Genomic DNA, 14,929 nt, shown 5'->3' with positions numbered 1-14,929 from the left:
CAGAGTTAACGATTCGGGTCCGGTGACCCTTCCTCAGAACTGACGAAGGGTCACCAGACCCAAAACGTTAACTCTGTTTTCTCCTTCACAGATGCTGCCAGACCTGCTGAGATTTTCCAGCAACTTTGTTTTTGTTCCTGATTTACAGCATCCGCAGTTCTTTCGGTTTTTGTTCCTTAAAGCTTTGTGTTTGTGAACTCACGAGGATGGTTGACCTCTTGGTCACATTGGTAGAATTAAACTTCTCTCACAATCTTCTCCCTCACATGTGCCTCATTCACATCTGTGTTTTTTTAAGGGAAGGCTGCACATGTTAGGATAACATCTTCAAGACTTTTCGAACTCCACTTCAGAATTCCAGGCCACTGAAGGTAGGCCACTAGCACAAAAATCCAAGTGTATTTTTATATACTCATTTGAAAACCAAATTTAAATTAAACCTTTTTTTTAAAATTCATTCATAGTATGAGGGTGTCGCTGGTTAGGCCAACATTAATGGCCCTTCCTTAATTGCCCAGAGGACAGTTAAGTGCCAACTGCATTGTTCTGGATCTGAAGTCACATGTAGGCCAGATCAGGTAAGGATGGTGGTTTCCTTTTCATTTTTTTAATTCATTCATGGTATGAGGGTGTTGCTGGCTAGGCCAGCGTTTATTGTCCAACCCTAATTGCCCAGAAGGCACTTAAGAGTCAACCTGTGGGTCTGGAGTCACACGTAGGCCAGACTAGGTAAGGACGGCAGTTTCCTTCCCTAATGAACATTAGTGTGCCAGATGGATTTTTACAACAATTGACAATGGAATCGTGGTCATCATTAGACACTTAATTTTGATATAAACCAAATTAAAAGGTTAACAATCCCTTGCAGGGGCACAGTAGCAAAATTAAAAGTGCATACAAAATTTTAAAGTTTAAATTAAAATGTAATTGTTGGTGTAGATAATGCAGTCTAGCCCAACATAGCTTGCCAATGAGCTCTGTGTGCTCCCTATTAAAAGCAACCAGGCACAGACAAAACCCGCAATTATTTTCTCCTGACTAACCTTCCTTTCCATGATATCTTCAGCCCCAGCAAGAGAGATCACATCACCTCCAGCCCAATAGATTATCAGCCTCTGTGCCACCTCTGGCCATACAGGGAACACTTAGAAGAAGTGCAAGCTTAGGAATTGGCAGACACACACAATCATACACGTTGGTGAGAAATGAGAAAGCATATTGAACTCAAAGAAATATTCATTATAAGAATTCACAAAAATAACAGTCTCTGGAGGTCTAACCAGGCAGTGTGGAATGATTAGGCTATTTATTTTATGGGCACAATGTTCAGTTGACAATAACCCTTTTGCGCAGTGTAGAAATTTCACTTCCAAGGTGGAAGATTATGGATTTGAGTCTTAGTTCATAGAATCATAAAATGGTTAAAGCAGAGTCGGAGACCAATTAGCCTATTTGTGTCCCTCCTTGCTCTCTGTAAGAGTACCTCAGCTAGTCCCATTTCCTCACACTTTCCCAGCAGCCTGCTTTTCTCTCCATCTCTTCAGATGTTTATCTAAACCTCTTAAGAAAGCCGCAATCGTGTTTCCCACCAAAACACACTTGAGCAGCGCAGTCCGGATCCCAAACACTCATAAAAACATTCAAACATGCATAAAAGGCTTCTTTTTCTTTTGTCACTGCGGTATCTTTTGTTGGTTGTGTTAAATCGGGCTCCGTGGATTCTCAATCCCTCCAGACAGCTGTAGTGAGCAGGAGGTCAGAGCTCCAGGCTCTGAATCCCAGATTGACATCCAGGTTCGATGGGTGAAGAGAGGCATTTTCACCACATCAGGTCAGGTATTTGAAATACAAGTCAGGCTAAGGTCATTCCTACATTACAGCCCTCTCCATAACTCTGGCAACCTGGAGTACAATCCACGGAATGCAGGGGAGGAAATGGCTTCCATCACGTATCACTAAGGGCAAGAGAAAAACGTGATGAGAGAAGGTAGGGGAAAAAGTTTATTTGCTGTGAAGATCGGCCGCATCTGGATGAGATTATTATTCTCTGACCACAAAAGCGTTTCAATAAAAGAACTTGGCAATCATATCCTGCCCCACTCAGGACAGCTTGGTTGCCGGACAACCATTTTTTGATTGACTTTCTTCTCTTCATCCTGTCGCTGGGCTTCTCTTGTCTGCTTCCTCATTAGGCCGTTTCCTAGCTGTGCAGCATTCATTCAAGAGGCCTTAGCTGAGCTCTGCTGAAATACAGCTTCTCCACTCACTGTTTGAAGGTGCTGAAGGCCCTGTCCCTCAGCTCTGCTCGGAGCACAAGTAAGATGGTGACTGCCTGGTTCAATAACTCTGTGATGCTGTAAGCCCAGGTTACAGAGCTTACCCTCGGTTCTCCCGAAAGCCAACCCAGACAGTTCCTTGCCCTTCAAATAAAGTTGGCTGTTCAGTCAATGCTGGCAGATTCCACTGTAAGGCTCAGACTGTAGTTTCTCACAGATAAGCAATAGTAGAAAAATGTTCGGGAATTTACAGGGCAGTGGTGCCCTGGCCGTGTACTAGGGTTAGGGTCAGTGTTAGGGTTTAGCAGCTCCTCCCCACTGGTCATGGAAGCAATGAGCAGATCATTAACTGCCTGAAGTCATGTCTCCAATGACAGGCAAGGGAACAGGATGCCACCCCCCACCCCATCTGTGCCAAGAGCTGCCGGTTAATCAGATGGCTGGAGGATTTTCAGTTTGCAGCCCGTTCCAGAACACAGTGGGGAATTGCAGAATGAAGGTAAATGCAGTTGGGGCACAGCCGGGTCAACCAGGCAAGCTACTGGGCAGAGATTGAAAGTGGGGAAGTGACAGGGTCAATTGTGAAGACCGAAAGATAACTTCCTGTGGCGGCAGCTCTTAGCACTGAAGGAGACCTTCCACGACATCTCTGTCTCCCCATTCCTGAGCCCATAGGAAAGCCACCAAGGGATGCTAGATGGTCTCTCATGTGGAAAGGTGACTGTTATCCTCTAATGAAATACCAGGAAGGTGGTTGGCTTGGGCTCAGCATCCTCCCACCAACTCGGCTATTCTATGCTCCTATCCCATCCATTCCTCAGGGACCTGTGCAACCCAAGCAATGTTTCTGAATCATCTTCCTCTACCTCCAGAAGTGGCTCTGCTATAATAATATCCATACTCAAATGGTAGTGTGCTCTCTAACAACAATAGCTGTACAAACAGCTACACTGGCAAAAACATTGCAATCAGTTTTAAGAGATCGCCTGATAGGTTTTAGTAACTTCCTTTCTCCACCAAGACCCAAACAATACATGAAATAATGAATTATTAAAAGTTATAGTAAAGCACCTTTAACTAAAGAGGCAATCTTTGGTTTACACAAGCATTGCTCACACATTCGAGTTGCCTACTGGGGGGCACCTTCACTTAAATAAAATGTTAGTTTATAAACAGGTCTGCTCAATGTCTGCTGAAAATACATCAAACTCATATTTCAGCATGAAACACACAACAGAAACATAGCAGGTCACAGGCCCTCTCACCTGACAAAAGGAATCAGTGTTTGATAAGCATCAGCAATTTGAATAGCTATCTTAATAACCCCATGGTTATGGAGTGCTCAATGAAGAGGGACTACAAAACTGGAAGTTAAAGACTCACAGTGGGTAACTGAGAAATGAACTCCATGAAACAAAAATAGAAGATCAAATAACCTCCACTTTTGAATGGAAATCTAATTAATTAGGTGGAGGTGGAGTTAACAACTGTTGAAAGAGATGATAAAAGTGGGAAGATCTATTTTCTTATATCGTCATGGGAAGAAGCAGCAGATAATTTTAATGATTTCAAATTTGAGGACGGAGAGAATCTATCACTGAATGTAATAAGGAAAGAGTCTGAGAGATCCCGAAACATTAAATGAAATGTAACTTGTTATCAATTCTACAACAGCTATCTACTCAAGTGTAAAGGTGTCTCCATGGTGAGAATGGAGCTGCCCTGAATCAGCTAAAGCAGCAGCTGGACCCCAGAGAGTAATAATAAAGCTTCTTTTTGATCTGAACTGGATAACCAAGTCTTATCCCTTTAATCTCCCAAAAAGGCAGACTGGGCTACTGAGAGGAGAAGGCATTGTTAAGTCTGTAAAATGTTCCATACTACTTTAGGTAAAACATTCAGGCAAAGCTGGGAAGGGTATAAGAGACAATATAACAGACAAGAATAATAATGGCAGTGGAAAATATATTCAAGCTCTGCTCAAAAGGAACTGGAAGCAAATTCAATAACAACTTTCAAAAGGAAATTGGATAAATATTTTAAGAGGAAAATTTTGAACAGTTGGGGGAGTAGAGCTAATTGAAGTACTTGAAGAATTTGAAGACAGTCCAGACAAAAGGGCCAAATGATTTCTTTCTGTGCTACATCATCCTGTAATTCTATGAATGCACAATATACCCGATTATACCTGTTCCACAAATAACCCATAGGCCAGTCACTGTGCCAGTGACAGAATAAAAAGCTCAATATATTACATTCTATTCCATGATTTAAATCGCTTTTTCACTACCTGTAGCTCTGAGCGGGGCCCATGGTTTCTGGCTGTAACGTTATCTCAGGAGCTGGTACAATAACACCACGAGAAATCTGCAATGGATGGATTTTCCTGCACAAAATTCTCTAATGAGACATTAATTAAGTCAAAAGTAGCATGATACTTAGAACTAGCTGGTTGAATGTTAAAGTTGGCAGAATAAATTACTGTGCAGGAGGCAAATCTAATTAATCTGATCACGCAGCCATTGAAGCGAAATATTTGCAGAAAGATGTTGACAGTTGGATAATCACACCCACCTTAAGAGGTGTAACAGCTGACTCAAAGTAATATCTATAACTTGATATTATTCTGATAACATTAACCTGCAAGTCTGATTATTCAGCTTTCGACCTGTCTGAAGATCTATAGCTTAAAGGCAAAAAAATTTCCATCATCCATACACAGCTCCACACTGAGAAGGTGCATGAATAGCTCTCATTTACCATGTTTAGGAGGAAATGTATTCTAAACAGAATATTCTAATGCCATCTGGACTAACTTGTAATGAGTTTCATCTCTTCTATAGCACCTTTCAAACCTAGAGTCATATCATCTTTAACTGCCATCACATCCATCACATCCCCACCAGTCGTCAAGCATCTGCCTTTTCCAATCACATCTGCCAGCATTTGGCCCATATCCTTGTATGCTAGGGCAGTACAAATGATCATCTAAATATTTCTTAAACGTCTTGTGGGATCCTATCTCTACCACCCTTTGGGGCAGTGAGTTCCAGACATCCATTACCCTCTGGGGTGAAAAATCTTTTCCTCAAATCCCCTCTAAACCCCTCTGCTCCTTACCTTAAAACTATGCCCTTCCCACCCCACCACTACCGTCCATAGTATTTATAGCCTAAGAACAAGAACAACAGGCATGTTTGAACACCACCATTTGCTTGATCCCCTTCAAATCACCCACTGCTCTGACATGGGAATATCCCATTGATGTGAAATCATGGAACACTAACTGCACAGCAGCTGCTTCTATACTGCGGACTACAAGTTTTTTTTCTTTATTCATTCACGGGATGAGGGCATCGCTGGCTGAGTAGCATTTATTGCACATTCCTAATTGCCCAGAGGACAGTTAAGAGTCAACCACATTGCTGTGGGTTTGGAGTCACATGTAGACCAGACCAGGTAAGGATGACAGTTTCATTCCTTCAAGGACATTAGTGACCCAGATGGGTTTTTCCCGACAGTCGACAATGGTCATCATTAGATTCTTAATTCCAGATATTTATTGAATTCAAATTCCACCATCTGCCGTGGCAGGATTCGAACCCAGGTCCCCAGAACAAAGCTGGATCTCTGGATTAACAGTCCAGCGATAATACCACTAGGTTATTGCCAATGGTATGAGGCTGCCTCTCACCATCAACTTCTATGAATTGCCATCAAAATGCCAACCCCAATAGCAACACCCCCATCCCATGAACCAATAATGCATAATGTAAATGCTAAGAAGTAATTGATCCAGACTGAATAGGCTGATCATTTTGTGGCCTAATTTCTGATAATGAGCCAATGAGTGAATAGAAGATAAAAAGTCCCATATTGATTTTCCACTGAACTGCTTGATTACTCAAGATTGATGAGCCAAACAGTGTGTAGCCTAGACGATCCCACAGGTATTCAGTGCATGAAAATGTGACATAATTATCAAGCAATTCTGGTTTGAGACAGAGTACACAGCACAGGCTGGAAGGTTGATGTGAATCTTGACTTTGTCAGGAGCTGTGTCATTAACATTTGCAATGTTGAAGCCAGGGCACTGTAAGTATTAAATTCCCAGAGCATAGCGCAATGCCTAGATGGCCCTGGTGAACAACTGAACATAGGAAAGCTGCTTGATTAAGTGTGTTTCCGAGGGGCAAAAATGCCCATTTTCAAGCAAGTTAGAGGCAAAAGATATATCTTTGGCCAAAGTGTGGCTCTGGTGTCCATTCTAGACTGATTTAGATTAGAAGAAAAAATGTGGCAATTTCAGTATTGTTGCAGTGTTGGTATCATTGAGGAATGATTTAAACTCTAATATATCATAAACCTGCAGCAGAAACCCAATTAGGACTGAAAATCTCACATTTCTGTCTAGAATCAATGCATCCAGATGTGGTCAATACTGAGAGAATGGGGCGGTAGTTTCACTAAACTGAACCAAATCTAACCAGAAATGTGGACTAACAACATTAACGCTGCATGCAATGGAAGCTTGCAATTAAAGAGATAACAAATTATATAATGGCAAGAAACCAAATCTCGTTAGAAACCTGTACAACAATACCTGACTGCATTCTGTTGGATATCAGAGATAACAAGGTGTAGAGCTGGATGAACACAGCAGGCCAAGCAGCATCAGAGGAGCAGGAAGGCTTCGGGCCTAGATCCTTCTTCAGAAGTGGGGGAGGGGAAGGGGGTTCTGAAATAAATAGGGAGAGAGGGGGAGGCGGATAGAAGATGGATAAAGGAGAAGATAGGTGGAGAGGAGACAGACAGGTCAAAGAGGCGGGGATGGATCCAGTAAAGGTGAGTGTAGGTGGGGAGGTAGGGAAGGGATAGGTCAGTCCAGGAAGGACGGACAGGTCAAGGGGGCAGGATGAGGTTAGTAGGTAGGAGACGGGGGTGGGGCTTGAGATGGGAGGAGGGGATAGGTGGGAGGGAGGACAGGTTAGGGAGGCGGGGACGAGCTGGGCTGGTTTTGGGATGCGGTAGGGGGAGGGGAGATTTTGAAGCTTGTGAAGTCCACATTGATACCATTGGGCTGCAGGGTTCCCAAGCGGAATATGAGTTGCTGTTCCTGCAATCTTTGGGTAGCATCGTTGTGGCACTGCAGGAGGCCCAGGATGGACATGTCGTCTGAGGAATGGGAGGGGGAGTTGAAATGGTTCGCAACTGAGAGGTGCAGTTGTTTAGTGCAAACCAAGCATAGGTGTTCTGCAAAGCGGTCCCCAAGCCTCTGCTTGGTTTCCCCGATGTAGAGGAGGCCACAATGGGAACAGTGGATGCAGTATACCACATTAGCAGATGTGCAGGTGAACATCTGCTTGATGTGGAAAGTCTTCTTAGGGCCTGGGATGGGGGTGAGGGAGGAGGCGTAGGGCAGGTGTAGCACTTCCTGCGGTTGCAGGCAAAAGTGCCGGGTGTGGTGGGGCTGGAGGGGATTGTGCAGCGGACAAGGGAGTCACGGAGAAAGTGGTCCCTCCGGAAAGCAGGTAAGCGTGGGGAGGGAAAAATGTCTTTGGTGGTGGGGTCGGATTGCAGATGGCGGAAGTGTCGGAGGATGATGCGTTGGATCCAGAGGTTGGTGGGGTGGTACGTGAGGACGAGGGGGATTCTGTTTTGGTTGTTATTGCGGGGAGTGGGTGTGAGGGATGAGTTGCGGGAAATGTGGGAGACACGGTCGAGGGCATTCTCGACCACTGAGGGGGGGAAGTTGCGGTCCTTGAAAAACGAGGACATCTGAGATATACGGGAGTGGAATGCCTCATCCTGGGAGCAGATGCGGCGGAGGCAAAGGAATTGGGAATAGGGGATGTCATTTTTGCAGGAAGGTGGGTGGGAGGCTTTCTGTTGGCTTTTTTTAATTTATTCATTTGCAGAATGTGGGCATTTATTGCCCGTCCCTTATTGCACTTGAGAAGGTGGTGGTGAGCTGCCTTCTTGAACCGCTGCAGTCCACCTGCTATGGGTTGATCCACAATGCCCTTAGGGAGGGAATTTCAACCCAGTGACAGTGAAGAAACGACAATATATTTCCAAGTCAGATTGGTGAGTGGCTTGAAGGGGAAGTTCAGGTGGTGGTGTTGCTATACATCTGCTGTCCTTGTCTTTCTCAATGGAAATGATTGTGGGTTTGGGGATATCTGAGGGTCTTTGGTGAATTTCTGCAGTGCATCTTGTAGATAGTACACACTGCTGCTACTGAGCGTCGGTGATGGAGGGAGTGGATGCTTGTGGATGTAGTGCCAATCAAGCGGGCTGCTTTGTCCTGGATCATGTTGGGATGTTACAGATTGTGGAGGGATAGATGATGTTGCTGTAGCTACAATCCCAGAAGAAACATAGAGGAACCTACTTTCTCTCCTCCATTTCATTTTGCTTTGTTTATCTCAACATTTTACACTTTTAATTCCAGCAATGAATGTTGTGTTTTCTCTAACTGCCGTTATGTCATTAATCCTCTGCAGAAGCCCCAGGAGCACAACCTAATCAGCATCATTTAGAAGTAGGAACAGAGTGACCATAACAGCTGGGGGATTACTAAGTGGCTAATGTAGAACTTTGCAATGTTTTTAAATTATAGCAAAAAGTTAGTGTGCGAGCTTTACTCAAAGCAAAACATTTGTGATCTTGCATATTATCATGACAATATAAAATAAAGGCCACTAATCTTTAAAGTCCCATCAAAGCCTCAGATTTTAAAAAAAATCTGTTAATAAAAGATCTGGGAGACTTTAGAAATGTCTGACAAAGTCACCCAACTCAAAAGTACTGAACTCATAGGAATATACAAAGAGAATGTCAAATGGCTGGGACTCACACATAGAAAAGGCTATCATGGGATAATGACCTGGATATTAAAATTCATCATCTGGAATGTCTAGCTCACAGTGACAGCTTCCGATGTCTCAGGATGAGACATTTCATTTACACATTTGCTGGCATAAAGGCTTAAAGACTGAAGCTTGTGGTGGAAATAGGATATTGAAACCCTCCTTATCTAAATCAAAGGATAACAGGAGAATGTCGACAAGGAACCTTCTTTGTAAAGCTTCATTGTCCCCATTATGGAGAGAGGCCAGGTTTTCACACATTGAAACCACCTCCTGTGTACAGCATGATAGAGACTGTGGCTTTTTGCCACAGAAAAGCAGAGGCAGCCAAAATAATATCAAGAACAATGACTCACTTCCACTCTTTCTTTGGCAGCGGTGTCCAATTTGACATACTATTCCTTCATCAAAGAGCTGTGAACGTTTTCTTTCAATTCCTCCTCCAACTCCCCTCACTCTGTTTACCATTCTTGAATTTTTTGTTTGCTTCTTCCCCATCTTCTCTGCATTTTCTCTGTAACTATATTCTGCATCCTGTTCTATTACCCTGATGTAGTTATGTAAGGTTTGATTTGTGGTTAGCACGCAGAACAATACTTTTCAATGTATCTCGGTAGATGTGACAGTAATAAATCAAATCAAATCATTCTGTTTGTTAAGAAAGGGAGGTCAAACCCCTCTGATAATTAAAATTGAAATACAAGCCCTCAATCTGTTCAGCAGGAGTAGTGGCCCCATCCTAATAATTAAACCCAAAACAACCAGAGAAGCTCGCCTCACATTGCCTAATCTTTTAAAAAGTGTGGTTGAATGAAAGAAAATCTCTGATATTCACTTTAAAGTTCAAGTAACAATTTATTTATTTAACCCTAACAGTGAACAAATTAACAGAATTACTGACAAACCAAACAATTCCCCATTAACTACTAACTATTCCCTAACTGAACATAATTCTAATGGGATGCTGTTCCAATAAACACAAGTCCCACTATATAACCCAAGTAATGTGAAAAAAACTAAATTAAAACTTAGTCTCTCAAAGTCCACACAGAATGTGTCTTCCGGAATGCTCTGCCCTCTCCGCTGTCTCTCCAGTCATAAACGCCTTTCTTCCCTGATCCAGCTGTTGGTGAATTCACCTGTCAGGATTCTTAGCTAGAAGTGCCACTGTACCTTTTATAGATGGATGGTGCTTTCTTCAAGAGAGCTTAGAGATTTCTGTGGGAGCTATCTGTTTATTTCTCAGGGGGCAGTTTGTTCTTACTGATTTTCAAAAACCCTCTCCTTATATACCTTGGATGACATATCAATTTTCTTACAATAGTATTGGTCTGAGGTTGTCAAAACCATCAAATTTAAATTCAATTGGCTTTTGATCGCTGAGTGCTTTGTTTAACTTAATTGGCTGATTCCAGCTAGTTGCCAAAATATCAAAACAAGTTTGAAGTTTCCAATCATACAGCCAATTGATACCTGTTTCAATTTCAGAACTGGCTGTACACCTTCAGCTACATGCAGACACATTTTATTTTCTGTATAAATCTCTCGACTTAGAAAAGCACATCACCTCTTAAAGGGACTATGCTCTTTTCCCCCCATCATTTTTACAAACAAATTTTAGCTTCCTACCTTCCAATTCACAAGTATTCTACACAACTTTGTAACATGTTTGATCACATGCTAGTGCATATATGTTGCAAAATTAGGGACAAGGTTTTTTTTAACCTTCTAAATAATTATCTGATTAACTCAGACACATCTGTCTAGAGTGCTCTTTGTAGCTTTAATGCATTGACCACAAAAACCACATGCTTTTCCTTTTTAGACTATAAACTGAAATTGAAGTGAGACATTGCTACATAGCTAAAATATCAGAACACTTTTGCAACTTGGAAAAATCAAGCAGTACATATTTTTAGCTGTGAAAAATAATATTGCTTGTCAAAGCAGTATTTTAAGACAGAGCAGCACAAAGACAGAGTCTTTGAATTAAGGAAATACAGCCTGATGATAGCTTGGATTGGTCAAGCTGAGGTTAGCTACAAATCTGTAGGTACAGGGCAGCCAGAGATATCCATGGCCAGTGAACTGAAAGCATCTCACTCTCCATGTGGTGAAAAGACAATGCAACATAGGACGCTTAAAATGAAGAATTCAAACCAGAAAAATTTAGGTCTACTGGACCATCTAACAAAGTTAAGAACAACCATCACCTTATTATGACATCAGTGCTAAAAATCTAAAGGAACTGACAATTTAATCCAACCTTATGATCTGGACATTTGATAATCGGAATTTGTTCTTGATTTACAGTTTTCTTTCACCCACAATATCTGTTTTAAATCATTTGTCTTTTGTCTATCCTAATTGTGAATGAGTGTTCGTGTGTGTGTGTGTGTGTGTGTGTGTGTGTGTGTGTGTGTGTGTGATGTATATGTGTGTTTAGCTAGGTGAGAGAGTATTTGGAGCTTTTAAAGGAATACAGTTTAAGTTGCATAATTGTAAATTAGTAATTGTTCCTTTTCTCTGCCATTTGTTAAAGTTAAGGGTGTTATAATGAAAAGAGTTATTTTCTGTTACTAATGAAACTTCTTTTATTCTTTCGTAGGACTTGGGCATTGTTGAATGGGCCAACATTTATTGCCCAAGCATAGTTCCCCTTGAAAAAGTGGTGGTGAGCTGCCTCCTTGAACCACTGCAGTCCATGTGCTATCAGTAGATCTACTGTGCTGTTAGGGAGGGAATTCCAGGATTCTGACCTAGTGACACTGAAGGAACTGCAATATATTTCTAAGTCAGGATGGTGTGTGCCTTGAAGGGGAACTTGCAGGTGGTGGTGAATTGTTTTTGTCCAGAATAGTCAGTGAGGCAAATTGGCCACCTTGGTGGTCTCACTGGGGACAGTGGGCCACAATTATTGATGCACTTTTCCCTGTTAGGTTGTCACAGCATTTTCAGTTGCATTAGCAATTGTGAAAAAAACCTATCTTTTTAAAAATTTAAAACTCTGCTACACCAACCTCAAGAGAGAGAAGAGTGGAATTTATTCACCCTTTCAAACTTACTTGTAATGATATAGTTTTGGACATGAAATTAATTTAATGAGCCTAAGATACTGAATTCCTCTGTGCCCAGAATCTCTTCTTCTTACCGTAGTTGAACTGACTATTGGTCTTCTCACAATTAATGATGTTGAATCGATAGGGAATTCCAGCTTTCATGCCACTGAGCTTAAAGTAAAACCACTGGTGCTGAAGGTCTGTGTTAATGTCGGCATTCATGATCAAATCATATTCATACCTAGACAAGAATAGGAAATCCAAAGATAATAAAGGAGTAGTCAGTACAGTCCTCCAAGCCTGCCTCACCATTTAATGACATCATGGCTAATCCCCAAAATGACCTCAACACTCTTGTCTAAATCCCGTATCCTAATGTTTAAAAGTCTACGATAGGGTCTTACAGCATGGAAAGAGGGCCTTCAGCCATTGTGTCCACACAAGTTATCAAGCATTTAACTATTCTAATTCAATTTCCCAACGACTGCCCAGCACACTATGGCATTTCAAGTGTTCATCTAAATATATCTCAAATGTTGAGATGGTTCCCACCTCCACTACCCTAGTGATTGCAATAAGGTAGCCAGGTGGACCTCGTAGAATCCTGTTCACCTTTTAGAGCTGGCTCTGAGGGAGCTGGATCAGTATCAAGGACTCTCCACATGTAAATAAAGGATGAGTTGGTGACAGGATACCGGCCTTTGGGGAGTTATTTCAGCTACGCATTCTGGCAACAAGTTCCAAGTACCCAATATCTTTTTGGTGAAAAAAGTTTCTTCTTAGTTCCCTTTTAAGCCTCCTCCTCTCTACTTTAAATCTATGCCTCCTGGTAGTTCACCTCCCTACTGAGGGGTGTGATAATGCTATCACTTTAAAAGATTATTTTGTCTTGTCTTTTTTTGAAGAGAGTTTGTAAGGCAGAGGCACCAAACTGGCTACTGAAGATGACTTGTGTAAACAAATTGTCAGGTCTTGGGTTTTTTTCTAATCCTGAATGGATGTGTCCAGCTCTCACAGATCCATATTTCCTGAATTTTGGCTTTTTTTTTCAGTAGCGTAAGAAGCTGTTTGCTGTCTCAAAAGCCTTAGAAGCTTCAGTGAATGACTCCTAGTTGCTATTCTGTCTGAACCTTCTCTTGATGTTTTTTCCTCCTCAATTGGAGAACTGCATGTGAGAACCTGTTTCTGAATTTGCCTTTTTGCCAAGGGGTACGTTTATGGGATGTTACTATACTGGAACAGTTAATTAGTGATAGGTACTGTATCTATTATTCTGGTTAGTTTTCCAATAGTTAAGTTATTCTAAATTCCTCTTTCTTCTGTTTGTATTTTAAGTAGAGTTTCTAATTAAATTGTGTTTTGCTTAACATCAAGTAGTTTGATCAGTCAAATTGCATCTAGAACACAGCACTTCATATCTACCTTTAAAATAAGAAAAAGTTAGGATCTAGGCTACCTTTTAAAATCTTTTGAAGGGGGCCTCTGGTCTGGTCCATAACAAGAGAAAAGTTTGTTCCTATTGACACAAATCACCCCTCAGCTTTCTCTGCTCCAAGGGAAAAAAAAAACTGAGCTAATCTTCATAGCTGAAGCACTCACATTCATCTCAGCTTTGAACTTAACAACTGATTATCCACAGCTGCCTAGGATAAGGAAATTTGAAGATTCACAACCCTTTGTGTGCAAACTTGTTTCTTCATCTATGTCCAAAATGATCAGCCCCTTGTACTGAGCTTATTCCTGTCATTCTTTACTCTTCAGCCAGGCTGTGAACATCTGGTGACCTTTATTAGACCATGGAAATACTGCTGCTCAACTGCACCTAGGCTAACGTGATCAAAGACTAAGAGCAGCAACAGTGTGGCCATATTCTATCCTTTAATTATACATTGATATCTAGTAGCCCAACCAAAGAGGAACACCCCATATTTCCTCCATTTTTATATGCATTTTAAAATGTTAGACAATTATAAAACATTTAAGACAATATTTGTATTCAGAAGAAAGACTTGTGTTTATAAAGCACCTGTCATGACCATCAAACATTTCAGAGCACTCTCCAACCAACAACATGCTTTTGAAGGGCAGTCACTGTGGTAATGTAGAAAAGAACACAGCTAATTTGCAAGGTGATAATGACCAGATAATCTTTTATCCAATTACGTGCAGTTAATTGAGGGACAAAAATCCCACTCCTCTATCCCATGGGATCTTTTGCATCCACCAGACCAGGCAAATGACATTTAACATTGAAACAAAACACAATGTCTTTGAGATTGCAGTGGTCCACTGGAACATCAGCCTCAATGTTTGTGATCAAATCCTGGAGATGAACTCAAAATCTTGCACCAGCAGCAAGAATGCTATTGGCTGAACTACTGTCAACACATTACAGTTGTAAATTATTTCCCTCTGAGCAAACGATGCTGCCAAGGCTGCATACTCCAAAGATTTTGCAGGTTACTGCTGCTAAGCCAAGTTGATCAGAAAGTCTAAATAAAAACTGAAATAACTGCGCAGAAAAAAAAAACTAGAAATTGATTGAAAAGCTCAACAGGTCTGGCAGCAGAGATAGTAGGAACTGCAGATGCTGGAGAATCTGAGATAACAAGGTGTAGAGCTGGATGAACACAGCAGGCCAAGAAGCATCATAGGAGCAGGAAGGCTGACGTTTCGGGCCTAGACCCTTCATCAGAAATGGGGGAGGGGAAGGGGGTTCTGA

At 41.7% G+C, this 14,929-nt stretch overlaps 1 protein-coding gene across 1 annotated transcript in view; it reads right to left on the bottom strand.

The window, feature by feature from the left end:
- Window positions 1–14,929, bottom strand: part of LOC109928951 (cytosolic carboxypeptidase 4) — a 272,400-nt gene that overhangs the window by 198,093 nt on the left and 59,378 nt on the right. Inside the window, exon 15 of the mRNA XM_048616090.1 lies at window positions 12,300–12,448. Within this exon, the coding sequence (XP_048472047.1) occupies window positions 12,300–12,448 (149 nt within the window). The remainder of the gene's footprint in view (window positions 1–12,299; window positions 12,449–14,929) is intronic.

The sequence above is a fragment of the Rhincodon typus genome, chromosome 33, assembly GCF_021869965.1.
Source record: "Rhincodon typus isolate 14 chromosome 33, sRhiTyp1.1, whole genome shotgun sequence".
NCBI classification, from domain to species: domain Eukaryota; kingdom Metazoa; phylum Chordata; class Chondrichthyes; order Orectolobiformes; family Rhincodontidae; genus Rhincodon; species Rhincodon typus.
This window is presented reverse-complemented; position numbering and strand designations above follow the sequence as displayed.